The sequence below is a fragment of the Ciconia boyciana genome, chromosome 8 (genome assembly GCF_034638445.1).
Source record: "Ciconia boyciana chromosome 8, ASM3463844v1, whole genome shotgun sequence".
In the NCBI taxonomy this organism is placed as follows: Eukaryota; Metazoa; Chordata; class Aves; order Ciconiiformes; family Ciconiidae; genus Ciconia; species Ciconia boyciana.
In genome coordinates this window covers 17893408-17913609 of record NC_132941.1, presented here as the reverse complement: position 1 = coordinate 17913609, position 20202 = coordinate 17893408, and the positions used below count along the sequence as shown (strand labels likewise).

The window sequence follows — 20202 nt, the reverse complement described above, 5'->3', positions numbered from 1 at the left end:
AAGGGTCTGTTTAAGGGTAATTAAGATGTGCTTGTTTAGGAAGGGGCAACTGTTATGCCCCAGCAGGCTTTGTCTGCTCTTCAGGAAAATCTGCTTATGGTCTTTCAAAATTTTGCCACTGGGGATAACTAATTAGCAGATGGATGCTCAACAGAGGAGTTTAGATTGACATGGGTGACAGCTGGTGGCAGCTGGGCCCCAGAAAGAGGCAGCCTTTGTAGAAAGGGTAGCAGAAAGATGCAGACAGACAGACCCAGGCAAGAAAAAGCTGTAAGAAGTGTTAAGCTGTAAAAGGGGACATAGAATGTTCATTCTAAATAGATGCTTCACTTTGTGACACCTTTTCTCCCCCTTTATAAAGATTTCTTTGATTCACTTCCTTTGTTTTCATCTCAAGTATTGTTTCTTTCTCTCTCAGTTCACAGCTTTACTGGGTCATTCTCCTTTTTTTTTTTTCTTCCTCTTTTGTCAGGTATATTCTAACAAAATGGCACTAGGGGTAGGATTTTCTGTCAGCTGTTTCCATACACTAGAGAAGAAAGAAGGGAATCGGCAGTCTTAGGAAGAAAACCAGCAATAGCTGAGACAGCACACTGTTAAAAATCTAAATGTTTATGTTAATCTACAAGCAAAAAGCAATTTGGGACATGAACATAATCAGAGTTTACACACACTCTAATTGCAAACTTTGAAGACCACACATTCCACATCCCCTACTCAATCCAACAAGAGGCATTAATTCACAGCCTAAACCAGCGGTTCATACACTGGAAAAACATCTCTCAGGGCAGGGCACACAGGTGGAAATTCCAGCCAACCTCTGACTTCCCCACTTCACATGCACATGTGCGCACACATGTAAAAGCTCTTTTTTTTGGCAACCAAAAGTTGCATTAAAGTGCAAAACTTGCACTTGGTAATAGAGAGGAAGACTGGAGAAATGCAAGACCAATAGCTTAAAGAGGAAATGAGTCAATAACAGAGTGTCCCAAACTAATAAAGATTCAGAAAAGGTCCATTCTAGAAAGAAAACAAAACAAAACCCTCAAAAGCCTCAGATTTAAGGCACAGACATCTATCAAGAGGATTCAGATAGGAAAGCTGATAATATTTGACAGACTACATTCTAGCCACCCAAAGTTTCTCCCTGTCTAGGAGAAATTCCCCATTTATGATCCATGCATAACATCCGAGAAGGCCTCAGAAAGGCCATCAGAAAAGGCTAAAGCCAGAAATGGCATGCAGAGGTTGTAGCACTTTAACCTAAGAATAAAATCAAGCTTAACTGCACTATTAAAGAGTTTTGGAGAAAACCATTTATCTCACTGTGTTAATGCATAGTAAATAAAATACTGTATGCTATTAATTTCCACAGACTGATCACCAATATCAAAGTTCAAGCTGGACTGTGCAAGGTTGATCAGATAAGTTCTGTTTTCTGAATAAATGCGCAAACATCACTAGGGCATGTTCCTGCATATGCACAGCTAAAATTATATGCATCTTTTACAAATACCTTTGAAATCTACTTTCTGAGAAGTGCTCTAGTAAAATCTGGTCACTTGAATCTTCACAGAGAAAACAAAACACAAAAAACAGCACAAGTACAGCCAAAATTAGTCGCTAAATATAGCATAGCTATATAAAATATTTATAATTTTTACCTAGTTATGTTATTCATCAAAGGAATTTACATAACAAAACTTTAAGAAATCCCCATTTGTTTCTCATACAGTTGGTTATTTCTTCAAGTATTTGGAAATGAAAATTTACACATAGAGCATAAAAATACCCTAATGAAAGGAAAGATTAAACATTGTGGTTGTTCTGCTACTATTGAAACTTTAACTGCTGCCAGAAGCTGAGGAAAGAAAAAAATTTGAAAGACCTACAACCAACTTTCGTGCGAATGGCTCAATCAGGATGCGGGTAAGGATGCCTAAAGCAGACCTGTTCAATTCCAGTTCTGTTTCTATTCTCTCCTATTCCTCTTCAGCTGCTCTTTTCACTAAAGTCTCCAGTTCAAGACCAGCATTCCGTAAATTAAAAAAGCCCTCCTTGGAATATCTGAACACTTACCAACCCAAATTCGACATGAGAAGACACAAAAGAGGTCCACAGCTTCTGCCATGCATTTCACGTAGGGTGCTGGAATGGAGCCAGATAAATGGCAAGTACTCATATTTCTCTCAAGAAGTCTCCTACAGACCACTGGCACAGTTACTAGAACCAGGGTAGAAAATGTACATACATCCTTGGAAGTGAGTAAGGAAGGAGCAGGAATGAAAGAATGACAGTTACTGGCTGATTGAAAAGGCCCCAAAATCTGATATTCACTAGCCTGGTTTGGTGGAAAATTGTTTTTTTTAAATAAGGAAAGATAATTTACTACCAAAAAAAAAAAAAAATCATTCAAGTTTAACTACTCTGTTTGAGAATCTGCTTGGAATAACTAACAAACAGAAGGAGCTTTGACAGAAACAGAAATATATTTATCTGCTTTCAAATTGATGTAACTTGGAATATGGTTATCGATAAAGACATTAACCTCATTTTTAGATACTCATAGACTCATTAGTCTCATAGACTTTTGGTATAACTACAGTCACACTGCAGTAGTATGCAGAGACAGTTGATCTAGTTTGGTTACCAGAGCAGTATAGCCATGTTAGTGCTTTACACAACTAGCCCTCAGTGAATGGGAGAAGAGGAAGGGAAGAGACAGAGAAAACTAAACTATGTCCCAACTACAGAAAAACATTATTTACAGCTTACGCTTTCTTCACCAAAGCCATTCAAACCCAAGATACAAATCTATTATAAGTCAGGATTAATTAGTTATGATACTTATAGCACTATATTTAAAAATCACACTGAAAAAATCAGAGATTCCATTGTCTGATTTCTTATTGGCATGCTTTTGGTTCACTAGCACTCCTCTCTGCTCATCTAGGTCCTGTTCTCAACAGCTTTTGATGAGAGCTTTTTCAGTCTCCCTCGTGTTGCCAGGCTCACATTTTAATTCCTCCTTCCTGTCCTAGTCCTCTGCCTTTCTCTTCCCCTTGATTTAGCATTCAGCTCCTCTGAATTTGAGTATTTTCTTTCCATGCTCCTAGAAAAAAGGTCAAAGAAAAACACTCTACTCTCAATTTCAAAGCCTGGGTTCACACTCCAGTCCACACCAGCTCTGAGCAAAATTTACAGATTTATATTAGAAGAGCCAGTTTGTGAACCAGCATTGGATTTGGTTTGCAAGTAGAAGCGATTACAGCTTTCCAAGTTTCTTTTTGAAAGCAAGCAATACTCAGCAGTCAACCATATCCCAGTTTATCAGAAGCTTTGCAAAACTCTGGTATGCAAGATGTAGTTGTTTTTACCCAGTGTTTTGTTAAATTATACAGTAATGCTTCAGCCTCAAAGAAGACTCTTTGTCTAACAGCAAGGTTCCTAATGAACATCTTGATCGACGAATTCAAAGAATATGCATGCTGAAATGATACTGCAGAGTGATCAAGGCATATGTTAAAGCAGAGTGATATTCTGCATCTCATCTCAACATCACACAAGTATCAAAGCCAACAATGACATACAAGGTGATGGATGCCTTTAGACTCTGCCATTCTCCCAGGCTGTGCATTTTTTTACTTGTTTTTCTCTTACAGTCTTGACCCATTTATGCTAATATTGCCTCTCCACTACAGAGATTATCTATTTATTCCAGCTGCCAAAACCAAACTGGGGGGGGGGACGGGATGGACGGACAGGGACGACAGGACACTTTTTTTTTTTAATAATTCAAAAACTTCAATCAGATTTCATCTGAAAGGAAGCTGTAAATTCTCTTACCAGAGTTTAAAAATATGTGTCTCATCTTGTAAGCTACTCTAGAACCTCAGGTAAGTAGTATGGCCAGGAACATGTCAACACCCCACATCCCTGAGGAGAATATAGGAAACTTACTTATATGTTATTTCTGTCCATTTTATGTATCATCTGTTTCCTGCAGTTTGGTTGTCTCTGCTATACTCAGCAATGATAACTAGTGATAGGAGATAATCAATGAGGAAACATTTGGACCAGTTTTACATATCCATGCATCTTGTGGGGCAAGTATATATGTGGATGTATTTATTTAAAATTATTAGGTTTGGGGTTTTTTGTGGGTTTTTTTTTTTTACAACAGGTATAGATCTTTTTCTACTGATTTTTAGTGAAAAAAAAAAAAAAACCCAACCTGATTTAAGTCTGGTATTCAAATAGTTCAAGTTTTTCACAGGACTTCTAGACAGAAAATCTCTCATTTTGCAACAAACTACCAAGCTGGCCCAAGACAAATATTTTGTAACAAAGCCAGTTCAGTATTTGACTGATTCTTACCACAGGTGCAGTCTGAGACCTTGCACAGCAGTTCATCCTTGTGCCTGATGTGCAGGTTGAACTGCTGCTATTTAGGATGATTCCTCTTTTATGTTTCTTAAATGATGAAAATCCTATCTGCTTATCAGAAAAAGAAAAAGAAAGAAAAAGAAAAAAAGCATGAAGTTATGGTTCATTTGAAAGGATAATGCATTGAAAACAGAGTGTCTCCTTCCATTTAAGCCAAAAGAAAGAAATCAGAAGACATCCTGAAAAACAAATGTACAGACCGTATTTTTGAGCCCAGGCTAGTTACTAAAGGTATATGCACAGATTTGCATGTTCACTGATGCATGGAACTGTATCTGCAGTGCAGATTTCATAGGAAATGCTTTTAAATAGCTATTCAGAGTAATCAAGATCACTTACTAATAAGTATTGTGCTGTGTTCACTGACATTCACAGACATTAAAAAAAATATGCTTCTGTTCCTTGAAAATATTAAATCTATCAGTTTATTGTAAAAGCTTTCAGTTAGAAATGTAAAAATATTTTTCTGGGATCACCCAAATGCCAGATGGCAACAGAGAAGCTTTCTACTCAGTTCAGAGGCTGAATTAATCTCCTTAGCACAAACAGACTTGCAATTACCATAGACTGTAACAGAGAAATAACCTCACTGCACAGTTTTGTACAAGGTAATTCAACCTCAGAAGCTACACAAGTTCTCCCCCAATTTTCAGACACTTCCATAAACCACGAGGAAACAAATTCCTATTTTAACACAGCATTTTAGCCTTAAGCAGTGGTACTGACACAGCCAGCACTTAGTTTCCAAATAAGGGACTCTTGAAAGATTTCCCCAAAGCACTACAAATTCTCTGAGACTTTGTAACTAAAAATACAGAAAGCTTAATGAGGAAACATCTGAAATACATGGGAAATACTGTTCAAAACTAATGGATAAACAATTTAAAGATCTCCTTTGCCGAGGTGTCTCCTCTGGTAAATGTAAATACTGGTTTGATAGCAGACACTGATTCCTTGTATAAGCATTTTGGCAACATAAGCAACTGATGGCTAGGTGGTGACCAATAAAATTCAGATAAACTAACAAAATCTGGTGAATCCTTCAGATAATTAAGCTATGCAAAGACACTTTAGCATGAGAGCTTCTGTGTGTAATTAAATTTCTGCACATTAACATCACAGTAAAATTTTCTTAGTGCGTACACATTTGTAAATCTACTGAATGTATAACACAATACCACTCATGCTAATGTCTTGGAAATACAAAACTATTCTCAGTTTTTACTTTGGTTCCAAGGTGTTAAACCATGCAACCACCCACTCATTTCTATACCAATACTACATAACACATTTCTGGTAAGATACAGTCAGAAGTTAATGGTTGATGAACTACTATTTGTGTTTATTGCTTCTTCGACTTCCTCTTTTTGCCTGCAGAAAACAATAAATTTGCAAAGAAAAGACGCTGCATCTGTGAAAAAAATTGTATGAATACAGCAATGAGCAAACCAGAATCAGTACTATGAGGGGCTGACCCTGGCCAGCAGCTGGGCACCACACAGCCACTCACTCACTCCCCCACTCACTCACTCCCCCTTGCAGCAGGACGGAAGAGAATTGGAAGAACAAAAGTGAAAAAACTTGTGGGTCGAGATAAAGATAGTTTAAGAAGTAAGGGAAAGAGGAAGAAGAAAACCAAAGTAAGTGATGCAGTGTGGGAAAAAGAGAAAGCCTTGACACTGCGCAAGTACTGCTCAGCAACAGCCAAAACACTGGTGTGTTATCAACCCTGTTTTAGTCACAAATCCAAAACAAGCAGGAAACTGGCACCTCTAAAATATTATCAGAGTTTCACCAGTTTTCAGAACATCACAGATGGTGTATGGTTTAAGTTTATAAAACTTTATTCATGGCTTCAAATGATAAAGCTACCTTTCTTTTTGTTATTGCTCTTTGCAGTGCCAGATTTTGTAACACATTGCAACAAAAAGACATATATATTGTAATAGATTATATAGTTGTTTATAATACTATAAATTACATTAAAAGGTAATTATTGACCATATATATTTTGCATATGTATTGTATAAGCAGATCACAAGAAATATGACTCATTAGCATGTTGATGGTACTTTGTGCTACAGTGTTGTAAAGTTATACAGTATTAATTGCTTATTCAGAACATTGATCCTGCACATGTGGGTTCCAACTGCTAAAAGGTATTTACAATTCAACAAGGAAAAACAGACATTATGTAGCCACTGCAAAACTATTAGCACTGGCTATCACACAGCTTAATCACACACAGAGGCAAAAAACGTCATCCCTGTCCCCTATTCCTCCAACTGATTATTATACAACCACCAAGTGCCAATACAGAAATACAGAAGCAAAACAATTAGGGTCTAACTCATGAGCACTAAGCTTACTCTTGGAAACAAATAATTTCCTAGAGCAGATTTCAGGAAGGTGAGCTGTTCTGAGTGTATTAATGCTACCATTTACTATTTCTTCCCTTTTATATTTATTTCCTTGAATGATACTGACCACGGCTGCCTATTTACATTTCACTGAATTAATTGATGTCTGAAAGCCTGGCTGAATTTACAATGTGCAAGTGCTTAGGAATCAAAGAAGCCAAGTCTCAATAGGCCTGAGTAACATTTCTGATGCATGAATATTGTTTATTCCAATGATGTAAGCAGCAACTACAGTTGCTTATGAGCAACTATTTTGAAAAGTCTTAGGTTTAGTTAGATTTCACAGTTGTACAAGCACTCAATTCAGAAGAATTGTTTTAGTTTTAACAGTTTGTAATATGTGAGCAGTAAAGTGTTCCACAAACGAAAATGAAACGAGATTTGGGTACCAAACATACACTTTCATGATTGTTTCACTGTCAGAAGAACTTTTTCGTTTGAAGTATTTCTAATAGGTAATACTATTACAATTCTATTTATTTTTCTTCAATCAAAGAGGCAGCATTCCCAGGTACCAGGTAGACAATAATTATTAACAAAGCCTATAAGGTAGAATAAAATATATTGGAATAAAAACAAGTATACCAGCTATTTGTCATAACACTGAGCAGAAATTTAGTCCAATCTTTACCCAGAGATACACATTCTTACTCTAAACAACATTGTAAACCTGCAAAATCTCCAATATGAACTACATTACTGATGGACTAATGGAGAAAACAGCACTTCAGGCCATGCTCCCTTTTGGTAACACCAGGAAAACAAAATAGTTTGCTCCTCCTCTTTCTGCTCCTGCCCAGCAAGAGATAACCAGAGAAATACTGGGGCAACCAAGTGACCACTCCCAGCCTGTCTGTGTATTCTCATATACACATTCATTGTTTGTTTGTTTTTAAAAAAGTAAATTGAAAAATCTGAGAAATTCTGAATATTTTTACTTGATGACTACCTATTCATGACATATCATTCTTTTGATATGTTCTAACATGAAAGCTCTCCCTGCTCATCAATGGTGAGTAAAAATGTGTCTTTTTTTGTATTTTAGTCCAGAAACCTGCCTGCTACCTTTCTCATGGGCACTCATTAGTTTCACTAATTTGCTTCACTTTGACTTAATTTTGGGCACATTTATCTTGCCATCAGGCAGCTTTCTACATCATATAGAGTTCATCTGTTGGTAAAAACACCAACCAGTAAATCAATACAAACTCAATCTGTCCTTTCTTTAATAACTATGAAAAGTGAATTATGGAAAGGGAAAGAAAAAAAAAAATATCACAAGCTCTAACGCTACTGCTTCAGTTCATAATACTGAAAGATATACCTGAAGTTCTAATTAGGGTTATCCTTATTAATACAGGTCTTTCCATTTCATACTCTCCATTACAGCCTTTTTTATTGGGACTATCTTTAGTATTAACTGTTACAAACCTTACATATGTTACTATGTTACATACACACACTTTTCAAAGGCAACATTTACCTGCTAATCCATCCTTATTGACACAGTCATCCTGCCTTCTTAGTAAGATTGATTTGAATCTAATATTGCTTTGTGTTAATAGGTTAATTGAAACTCTATTAGCATGCATATACAAAGCATAAATTACTTTTCATTATGAGGTAACTAGATGAATCTCACAACAGAATACATAATGTAGCTGAAGATTGTTTTGCAGACAAAGAAGAACAGCTACTAAGTTGGAATACGCTTTTTCCCATCCAGATAATGGATTAAAAATATTTCTCTGTGGTGCAATTTTAGGCAAGTTAAGTTAAATGCAAAGATAAATGCAGACCAACAGTCTGTTTGTCTAGAACAATAGTGACAGACTAAGCCATTGTCTGAGTTCACTATTAATTTTTAAAATATATTAATAAACAAATTATTGAAAATTGTAACATATTTCATGAATATCTATTAATCCAAGCCATAATGCAGTATTGAGCATATCTACTAGGCAGCAATGCTCACTATTTTCAGTCATTTTTAATTTCACACCATCAACTACAGTATGATTGTTGCCTTTCTTTAAACATACAAATTTATCAAAAAGTTTATTACTCATTAGTTCTTACATTTAAATTACCAAACCATATGCTATCACTTTTAAAAAGAGAGATAGAACTGTAACAATGGCAAGGAAGGGGCAGTAGATATCTGCATTCTTTTACACATAATGAATATTACAGCTCTCCAAGACTTAAGTACAGATAGAAGAAAAATATTATTGTCACTTAGATCGTTTATATAATACAACCTCAAAGTCCCAAAATTTTGTACTAAGTGTTTATAAATATTAGGATACATAACAGTGCTTGAAAATCATCCCCAGAGGCTATTAGGCTTCTACATAAAGACAAAACCACTGGTAGTTAATTCCACAGAATCCTTTAGTCACTTATCTAAAATCTGTATAACATGATTAAAGCCACATTGCCACTCACCACAAGTGAAAGGGGCCTCTTCCATGAAACAACACCAATCAATCCTGACAACAGCACCTGTAATAAAGAGAGCAGTTTAATACACTCTCATGTGTATTAAAGTTTAATACACAGTCATGATGTATATTTCGAGAGTGCTGGAAACAAACTGCTAAAAAGATAATGTCTTCATTTTATTCTCAATAAAAAATAAACAGAAGTACTACTAAGCTGTTTTTAAAACAAATTTCAATCCAGCTACCAGATCCAATTAGTTCTGATCAGATCACAAGAGGTCTTCAAACATCTTCTCTCCAAGTCCCAAATGTTATCAGCACTAAAGTATAATAAATGTTTAGGGTAAACTTTCTTGCGGTCTCTTAGCTTCATTAAAAATTAGCTCACAAAAAGGGGAGCAAAGATAGCTCAACATTGCAATCTATAGGTCTTCTAACGTTTTTCAAAAATCACTACATCATATGTATGCTGTGCACAGGTTTCTTCCTTCTTAAACAAAAAGTAACTTGGAGTTTGATGATTTTAACAACTTGCCTACTTAATTTTGGCAACATGGTTTGATTTCAGAGCCTGCATAGCACATTTATCTAATATCTTGGACATCTATCTGCTGAATTGCAGTGAACCCCCCATCACATAATAATCAAAATATATCAAAGCTACTAAAAACGTGTTCAAAAAATGTAGATTTGCCAGCTTCCTTAAGCAGAATTCCTACAGATGTATGTACCTGCTGATGATAACAGCAGTGCTGATTCACAGAGCAAAAAATAAACAGAATACATCAGTGTTGACTTCTGCAGCATTAGAAATGCAGTAACATTAGGTATAAACACCTTTCAACATGCATATGAAAACTCCATTATCATTAATGCAAGCTGTGCTCATGCATGAAAAAAAATGCATTTACTTTAATAGACACACACTGAGGCAGGACAAAAACAGAAGGTAAAATGACTTTCCAGCACAGGGACTGCAAACAAAGGATTTTTTTAAAAAGCCCTTGATGGTGTCTTTCCCAGCATTTTCAACCCTCCACACTCAGGTAAGTTTCTAGAAATTTAGAGGGCTCTGATTATGAATATGGGACAGATCAGAAGATGCAGTCTCTCAATATATCTTAAACCATCTGCTTTCCAAGTCTTCATCTCCAAAATGGTTATTGTACATAACACACTCTCTAGTACGCTTCCTTTAAACTTCTTTTCTGAACTACATAAAAAGTATATTTACATTTTATTGTATATTTACATAAATATTAATTAAAACCACATTGAATATAGCGAAACACTATCAAGGTAAAGACATTTATAGAAATGTAAAATTACAGATGTTTAAGTATTAATTTGCTTAATAAAACAAATGATGTCTTTTTTTATCAGTACAACTTGGGATCTTGCAATGCTTTTCTCATCAATATAGAGCATATGAGTTACAGGAAACTCCAAGTTTTATTGTCTATTCTTATTCCTACTTTCTTGTTCAGGCTCATACACCATATGTCAAGTCATCCACTCCTTTTCTGCAAATTTAAGAGTTCCTCACTTTTTCAGCTTGTAAACACGAGAAATTTTCCAGTCAGTGGATTCAGTTACCATTAAAATAAGCATACAAGTTGTTCCCATTAATTGCAGAAACTCCTTCTTAGCCTTCTTCTCAGATACTAAATAATGCAAACAGTGGCTACCCTTTGTTCCTATGTTATCTAAATAAACAGAATCCATAGCATAGCACATCCTATGTATCTGCATTTCCTTGCAATCAAAAAATATGACAATATGCATACGACATGTCAATTCAAAGACATGACAATTCAAATATACTGAAATAAACTAATTTTAGGAAAAAGAATAAATGTTACAACATATAATTTAGAAAGCTTAATTATCCCACTAAATGCACGGAGTATTCCGGGGGGGGCGGGGCAATCCCAACTGTATAAATGAGCTCTAGTAATAACTGAAATTAAAAATAAAATGGAAACTCTTGTCTCTATAAATCACCTATAATATATTAACAGGTTAGGTATAACTGATAAAGCAACATCAATCCCTTTATTTTGCAGTAGAATAGATACCCTCGTACCACTAGCAAATGCAAGTTATTCCAAGTGCCTTAGAAAAGACAAGGCAGCAATATACTAAAGTAAGTAAAGGCAAAACTACGTAAGTAGGGCTTAAACAAGTTTCCAAAGTCACATGGGTCCCATTAAGGGATAGAGAAAATACAAGAGCTGAGAAGACTATTGAAACTCCATCTGTTCAGACAAGCAGAAAGAAAGGAGTCAAGGACTCTTTTAAACACTCTCCTCCTTCTTTGAACTATGAAATCTGGTACTGGCTGACCTCCAGTGCTCAGATAACCCAACCCACCATGAAAGGTATATATACACCTGCCCTTCAGTGCCAGGTAAGGCCATTCCTCCTCTGCACTGAGGAAATTCAAGGATCACTTACACAGAAGAATAAGTAGAGAACAGTATATTCCTGAAACTCTTAATTACTGGTATGTCTTTTTGAGAAAACATCTCTCCTTTGACAGTGAAGCCTGAAGTGAAAACTTGACACATACAGGTGCCCAGTGAGTGGTTCTTCGGAATCGCAGAGCATGAATAACTTTGTGTACACATGTATCCATCATGTTCAGCTTACCCCTATTTAAACACTAACCATGCAGTCAAAACTAATGCAACAGACAACACTCATGCTGCTACCTGACTATGAATGACCAGATTTCAAGACTTGAGACCAGAATCAACAAAGAAACTGAAGAGATGGCAGTAGTCTTTGGAACCATGGTATGCAACAGCTAGACCATACTGCAGTGATCAAGTAGTGTTAATGAACACTACAAGTTATAAGAGCTTTATGAAGTGCGATCGGTTTCAGATGAAGTCAATTTCAAGTTATTTACCTCTACCTGTAGGTAAGTTATATGGCACCACTTGCTGTGTACTAAAATCAAAAGAAAGTGAGAGAAGATGCATAATTCTCATTACTAAGGTTTATCATTTTTACCTAGTTATTAATCAAATAGTCACATAACAGAAGGTCTAAGGATGACAAAGATGTGCAAGGGTTCTAGACACCCACCTGTGTGGCTCAGAGCCAAGACTGAAAGATATACTCTTCCTGTTGAAATTCCAGCTTTTGGAAAGGATTGTGATTTTGACATCTAATCTCATTTTAAATTTGGGTGCAGACTGTTGGGGGTCTTTGTGTGTGATTTTTTTTTTTTTAATGCCCTTTAATTCTGATTTCTGAAGATATTTTGGACTTCCAATATGTTATTGCAGAATTACTTCATTATTTTTGTATCTACATATTATATACCACTTGGTGGTATTTCAAAGTATCTACAGCCCACAGAGGTGAAAGTTAGTGCCTACAAGATAGCCATAGATCTCCCTTGTTTCAGACACCTCATGTCTGAAAAGAGGATGGCAAACAGGCAGCCATAAAAAGTCAACTTACAACAGCAAAGTGCGTGCAAGAGAAGTATTACAACTTTCTATCTGACTGCATCCCAATTAAATCTAATACTCATGAGCACCTTAAATCTTTTGGCCTCACAGAATAAACTGGGCCCTTGAAGTACGAGCTAATTTTGTAATCTCTTTGGAACCACAAGAAGGAGGTTTATCCCTGGACCAGTTGATCTCAACTGGCTTGTTCCACACTGCATAGCATTTGACCATGGTTTCCCTTGGACTCCATGTTTCCCATATGTCATGGTTTAACCCCAGTTGGCAACTAAGCACCACACAGCCGCTAGCTCACCCTCCGCCCTCCCAGGGGGACGGGGAAGAGAATCGGAAAAGCACAAATAAGAAAACTCGTGGGCTGAGATAAGAACAGTTTAATAATTGAAATAAAATAATAATAATAATAACAACAACAACAATAATAAATTGTAATGAAAAGGAAACCAACAAGAGAGTGAGAAAGGAACAAAACCCGGGGAAAAAAACCAACAACAACAAAAAAACCCACAACAAACACAAAACCAAGTGATGCAACCGCTCACCACCCGCCAACCGATGCTCAGCCAGTCCCTGAGCAGTGATCACTGCTCCCCGGCCAACTCCCCCCAGTTTCTATACTGAGCATGACATCATATGATATGGAATAGCCCTTTGGCCAGTTTGGGTCAGCTGTCCTCGCTGTGCCCCCTCCCAGCTTCTTGTGCACCTGGCAGAGCATGGGAAGCTGAGAAGTCCTGGGCTAGTGTAAACATTACTTAGCAACAACTAAAACATCAGCATGTTATCAACATTATTCTCATACTAAATTCAAAACACAGCACTGTATTAGCTACTAGGAAGAAAATTAACTCTATCCCATCCAAAATTAGGACACCATACAATCCCGGAACATAGTATTTTTGGTTTTATTTCAGTTCAAAGTGTGCTCATAAAAAAAAACTTTACTCATAAACAATCAGCATGGTTTTTTAAAACATTAAGCCAAAGTTGTGTGTGGTATTGCATTGGGCATAAATAAAAAGTTTGGGGCAATCTAATTATGTTTCTAACAATATAAATATCTATACATAATTTTGTAAACAGATTTAATGAAACTTTTAAAATGAAAGGCCAGAAAACTATTTTGAAAAGTGTTATATGAAAAATTAACATGATTTTTGGCAACACTAAATGAAAAACAGAAGGGAAATTTCAATTACACGTTGTATGACTATGATTACCAATAGACTTATGATCATAGAAGTATCAGCAAAATTTATACGGCCATAAGAGCTAAATTTACATGTTTACAGATGTGTATGTATATGCTTTCAAAAATGTATGTTGTGAATGTGTCTGGATAACCTAGAAACCAAACAGCCTACCTGTACATGTACTCCAGGACCTACCAACACCGTCACTGTCCCCATGGAGAATTTTGCTCCTTCCCCCCCACAACCCAGTCTGAAACTCTTGTTTCAATTTACACCCATTACCTCTTGTTCCTTGATGTACTGCTGTAAAGAGCCTGGTATTAAGCACAACATTAAATTGGCACAATTACAAAAAAAATATTTTATTTTCATCTCAATCTAGACTTAAAAAGTAGGCTGCAAAAATATTACTTGTCATGCTTTCTTAAGAAAGACTTTTTTGCTATTTTGTAACAGCAGATTTGTCAAGCTGGTATGCAGAATAGTAAGACAAAAGGTAACAAAACGGGTGTCAAAGAAAGGAATACTTTTACAAATGAGGAAAAATGTATACAGCTGTCAGTCACCTTTAATTATTCTTAATAACAGGAGTTGAGATGCAGTTAAGAAACCATAAATCGCTCCTCTTCACAATTTCAGGGCTTGCAGCTTTCTGGAACTCAGATTTCATTTTCTCCTCTTCTCCCAAGACATTAAGGAGATCAATTGTCAGTACCATAATTCTTCAGCTAGTCCAAGGGTATGTTTACATTTTGATATCGTATTTAATCTGCTGTACTCAAAGTGGAATAAACAAAAAACATTATATGTTGATGTGAGTTTCTGTATAATTTTCTAACATTTTTTCTAATGCATGCTAAAATTTTTCTATTTTCTGTTTATTTGCTCTGGAAAATGAGAAGCCTTGCTTAGGAGGTCTTAAGGTTAAAATAAAGTTTTGACAGGGATGTCTTATGCAAAATAAAGATCTGTACTTCAAACTCTCATTTTGTTGTCATTCTCCAGACACTTTTGATTTGAATGCATCTTTTTAAAGAAGTTGAAGCAAGTTGGTTTTACAGGGGAGAAGACTGAGATGGAACATAACAGCAGTTTCAAAAATAAACAAGATTGTTACAAAGAAGAGATTGATCAATTGTTCTTCAACTACACTAAGGGCTGAACAATAAATAATTGATTTACATTTGCACTAACAGAGATTGAGGTTGGACACCAAGAAAAATTTTCTATGCTCAAGACATTTCAACATTGGTAGAAGGGGTAGGTTATAGAATTCCCATCACCAGAATTTGTTAAAAACACATCAGACAAACATCCATCAAGGCGGGCCAGGCAGAACCAGGCATAGCACAAACAGGCAGATGCACAAGGCAGCTGAACGGAGAGGGCAGAGCAGTAAGCAGGCTGCCTAATTTACTATACCAAAGGAGGTAAATACCAGCACTTACAGCAGTAGTATCATCTAGTGCTTTCTGTCAGCAAAGCACTACAGCAACTGTTTCTCTTCAGAAGTGCCTGAAACCACTGACACTTCCCAAGGTTCCCCTCTTCCCTCTACAGGAGTACAGACTGCTGCAACGTTTAATTTTGCCAACTCAGATGTTCCTTGAAGTGTGAAGTTCAATTGTACCTGAACAACTAAAAAGTATTGATATCCCCAATTATCTTTGGGTCTAGGTGTACCTCACACAGAGAGACTAAATCAACAGCTGAAATATCTTCAAGGATGACATTTCTGTGAAATCTACAGTAGCCCTTGTAACAGGTAGATAATTATTTAACAAAATGCAAGCATTAAATATTGCGGGAGTAATGTCACAAATATCACATACTCAGAGACTACAAAAGTGTGACACATTACGAAAAAGTAAGAAATCTTCCTATAACAATACTCCCTGCAGCATCTACAATCCATTAGTGCAAAATGATGGTAAGTGAAATACAAGCTATAGGAAAAAAGAACTGTGACAGCATGGGAATTAGCTAAAAGGGCACTAGAATAATCTACCAGTAATGCTACTCTCCATTCCAATTCCTGGAAAAATAGTGAGGATGAAAATCTCTTGGGGTAAGGGTGGTGGGAGTGTATTAATAAGTATCAGAAGAAAAAAAAAAAATACATGTTTCTACATGCATGCACACACACACAAAAACTGCATGGACAAATACAGAACAGTAGCATGATTTTGGAATGGTCTTTCAAAAAAGTCATCCTAAATGGTGGGTGCTGATAAAAATCATACCATTCCACCGCATCCAAAATACTGCAAAAATCAGTCATAGGCTAAAAAAATTTTAAAACAGTTAATATAGCTATTTATTTGTAGATATGCAAACTGACTCTTCAACATGCAGCTGTCATTAGAATCCAGAGACCGTTCTCTTGTTTAAAGACTACATCCACTATGAACACAAAGAGCACAAGTATCACCAGACTGCCTAGCCACAAGCAAAAGATGTACACAGATGTACACTGCAAGGTAAATACAAGCAAGTCAACAGCAACCAAAAAATTAACAACTTAAGCACAGTTTTGAGCTATTCTTTAGAAAGACTCAGTATGTTCCAGACCCACAAACACTACATCATAGCTTAGTCTCTCTCATTTACCCACTGTGAACCTAAAACTAATCTAATTCTAATTGCCATGGAAACAGGAGCAGAGAAACAAAATACCTTGGTGCCCCACAAGAATAGGACAGTAAAATTACCTATACATTGACACAGCTACCAGAATGTATTAACAGTACGTAATTTTGATCTCATTTTAAGCTCTAGGGTGAGCTTTTTTGTTTGTCTTTGTTTTTCTAAGAAATATGCTCCACACCCATCAGAAATGTGTTTTTTCCACATCTGTAGTTTGTTTACGGAAGCAACCAACAATTACTATAAAATTACAGCACACACTCTAAATATTTTTGTAGAAAAAGGATTAATCCAAAAAGATATTTTTTCCTTTGACATACAGAGAAAAACAAGGGCTGATGGAGCACATATACATCAGAATAACATATTTTCCAATTATGAACAAAAATCATACATTCTGTATTTGTAACTCTTCCAAATGGTTCAGATCTGTTATGCTCAACTTCACTACAACATGCAAACTGTATTAATATTTTATGTAAATCCCTGTCCACTGCTTTTAAGTACAGAGCTGATATGTCAGTGGCTCACAATACAGTCTTAATTCTAATCTGGTTTTTATTAAACACATTCACAGAACACACTATTACATTATTTTATACATCCCATAATGTAATCCATGAGTACTAATAAGGCACACAGCCATTAGCATAGGAGTACTTAAACAGAAAGGAAACTAAGCTGTTTGCAACCGATCCTCCATGCTTTCAAATTTATTAGAGCATTTATGAATAAACTTGAAATAAACAGATGACTGAAGACCTAGCTCAATACATGTTGTTTCACAGGTGAAGAGCTTTAACTCAGAATAAGATCTGTCGAGATATTGTAAAGATCACCTAAGAAGCTTTTGAAGCAATTTCCATTTCAGATAATTCTCTAAAATTAAAATGAGGTTCCGCATAGAACTTGAGCAACTTCCTTCCACTAGAATGACCTACTACTTTTGAGTAACACCACTATCGCATAACCAATCGCTGAATGTTTCATAATGTTCAAAATAAAAGCTAAAACAAATAATTCTTTTAAAAATAATTCACTGAAGAAATTTGCTGCCCATACATGCTATTCAGCATCTCTACAATAGCTCAGATCAACTCTGGATTGCTTATCAATCCTTTGAAGCAGGAAGGTTTTACTGAGGCAGCAGTCAAAAGCTTAATTAAAATGCAGTGAACCAAAGAAATCAGTGAAATTAGAAGCTGTTTGTCCAATATGATAGATCTGTATACAGGTATTGTACACTCAAGTGTTAGTGTTTTCTCATCTGAATATTTATTTTCTTGGTCTTTATGTGCAGTCCATATGATAGATTACAAAGATTATTTCTATGAGGGGAAAAAACCTCCAAGTCTAAAAGTATACTGAATTTCCTTTCCAAAAATACTGGCACATTTTAAATTCTTTGTAATTCCATTATAGTGAAATTTCCTCAAGGGCTGAGAGTGTGGAAACTTTATCTTAACTCCAGTAACAAAAGATTCCATGATTTTTCCATTACAAAGGCAAAGATATTACCCAGCTATGAGAACTTCACTTCCAGAATTTTCATTTTATGTTTCAGTTATAAAAAAAAATTATGATATCCATCATGTTGCTGTGACAAAGAAAAATATTGTGATAAATTTCTTTAGACATTTCCTAATCTGTTTTCACACCAATCTTGACTTGTATCATTGACTCAGTACAGAATATTATTCTAGAAATGTTGTTTTCCAGTAGCGTTAGGAAATCACTAATGAGATTTTCGCTGCTGGGCTCTCCCAATAATCATAAGAATGAAGACTGAGATTGCTTTAGATAAGTGTAATGAGACAATGGCTCTTTCAATTACTGACACAATTCCTCAAGGGATGAAAGCTGAGTTGCACTGTAAAGTGATCTAAACATCAAGAATAACAGTATTTTCTTTGCCTCAAACTCAGAAGAGCTTCCAAATGCAGATAAAATGCAGTGCTTCTGCATATCACTAGTACACAGTAAGCTGCAGTCCTCCCGTTCCATGGATCGTTTGAAGCTATATTCCTAACTGCACTGCCGCAAGGGCACATGGAGAAAGGTTAATCAAAAAACAATAAACCTCATACTCTAATGAGCATGAGTAGTGATTTGCCTCAGGGCCATGTTACCAGATGAAAGGTTAAGGATACACAGACTGAGGCTAGAGATAGAAATGGACAGAGCAAATATTAAATGGTCATAACAGCTACACACTATCTCCAATCCTTAGCCCACTGACTTTTGTCACACTCTTGGTGAAAGCCGTCTACACTATTGGATTTATCAGCTTTTCTAAAACACCCTTCTCAGGCATCTATAACCATGACAGACTGTTAGTCACTATGTCCAAAATGGTACTTAAGAGAGAAAGGACAAATGAGTTTGTGTAAGCACAGGTTTAAATCAGGATGGATAGATGCCTTCCAAACACCCTGACAATCCAAGGGTTCTCAAGATGAATTTCATGTCTCTGACATCATGTATCTTACCTGCTAATTTTTAAAGTTGTTTTTCTCAAAGGATCGCACTATTCTAGAAAGTATATTCAAGATAATTTATTACTATTAATTAGCAGAATGAGTGTATCTGAAGCCTACAGTGTTTCTCTTGTTTGGACTTAAAATTTCTGTTCTTCGAAGAACAGTTAGTATAACTAATACTTAATTAAATTACATATTAACAATAAGAGGTCTTCTTGAATATTGGAAACTCAACTAACATGCACCTCAAGGTTAAGCTGTTAAATAAAACACAGTAAGGCAAGAAACGCTTTAAATGGCAGGTAGCAAGGACATTAGTAAGACTAATTCCAAAGACTTTGCTCCACAATCATCAAGTTTATGTGATACTTACAGCTTCTTCCCTGACAAGATACCAGAGAATCAACTGCATCTTAATAGGATTTAAAGATACAAATGCACATACTTTCTCTGAAGCCAGGTAAAACTTTTTTTTTTTTTAATATTACCAACCTCCCTGTGTTTTACTAGCTGAATAGCTAGTACAAACCACCAATCATCTCTGACCTTCAGAAGAACTCTGTTCCATGTCAAAAAAATTGATACAATAATTTCATTTTTCTTACTCTGGAGCTACAATGCAGTAACTACCTTGGGACCTAAAGTAAAAATTCCCTTTTAGTCATTATGGCTTCTGTTATAAATGGTTACATTTTTTAAGGATAAATTGAAAGCTCACAGAACACGTCAAACCAACTGTTTTAGAGCCTGATGCTCATTATTTACTAACAGTGCAGGCAGTAACTCTTCAGCTCTCACCTTGCTATTCTGCTTAATGTCTCTCAACTACCACCTGAAGAGAATAATTAAAACCATACACCCATCTATCCACTGGCTTCACTACTGAGATGTTTCTCATTTGTGTCAATTGTTACATTACCTTTTTTTTTGTAAAATGCATGGACACCTGCTTCAAGTTGAACTCCATACATTTTACAAAATCTACAGCAAACTTTACGGGGTAATGGAATCTAGTAACTACAGGTGTGGATTATAACCAAAACTCAAATGTTTCATAATCCTATTACAAACATGCACTCTCATGACAA

The 20202-nt window shown here is 35.9% G+C and overlaps 1 protein-coding gene across 3 annotated transcripts in view; it reads right to left on the bottom strand.

The window, feature by feature from the left end:
* ENTREP2 (endosomal transmembrane epsin interactor 2) overlaps window positions 1–20202 on the bottom strand; it is a 179769-nt gene that overhangs the window by 108169 nt on the left and 51398 nt on the right. For all 3 annotated transcript variants that reach the window (XM_072870833.1, XM_072870834.1, XM_072870835.1), the window contains exon 2: window positions 9315–9371. In XM_072870833.1, coding sequence (XP_072726934.1) covers window positions 9315–9371 — 57 coding nt within the window. The remainder of the gene's footprint in view (window positions 1–9314; window positions 9372–20202) is intronic.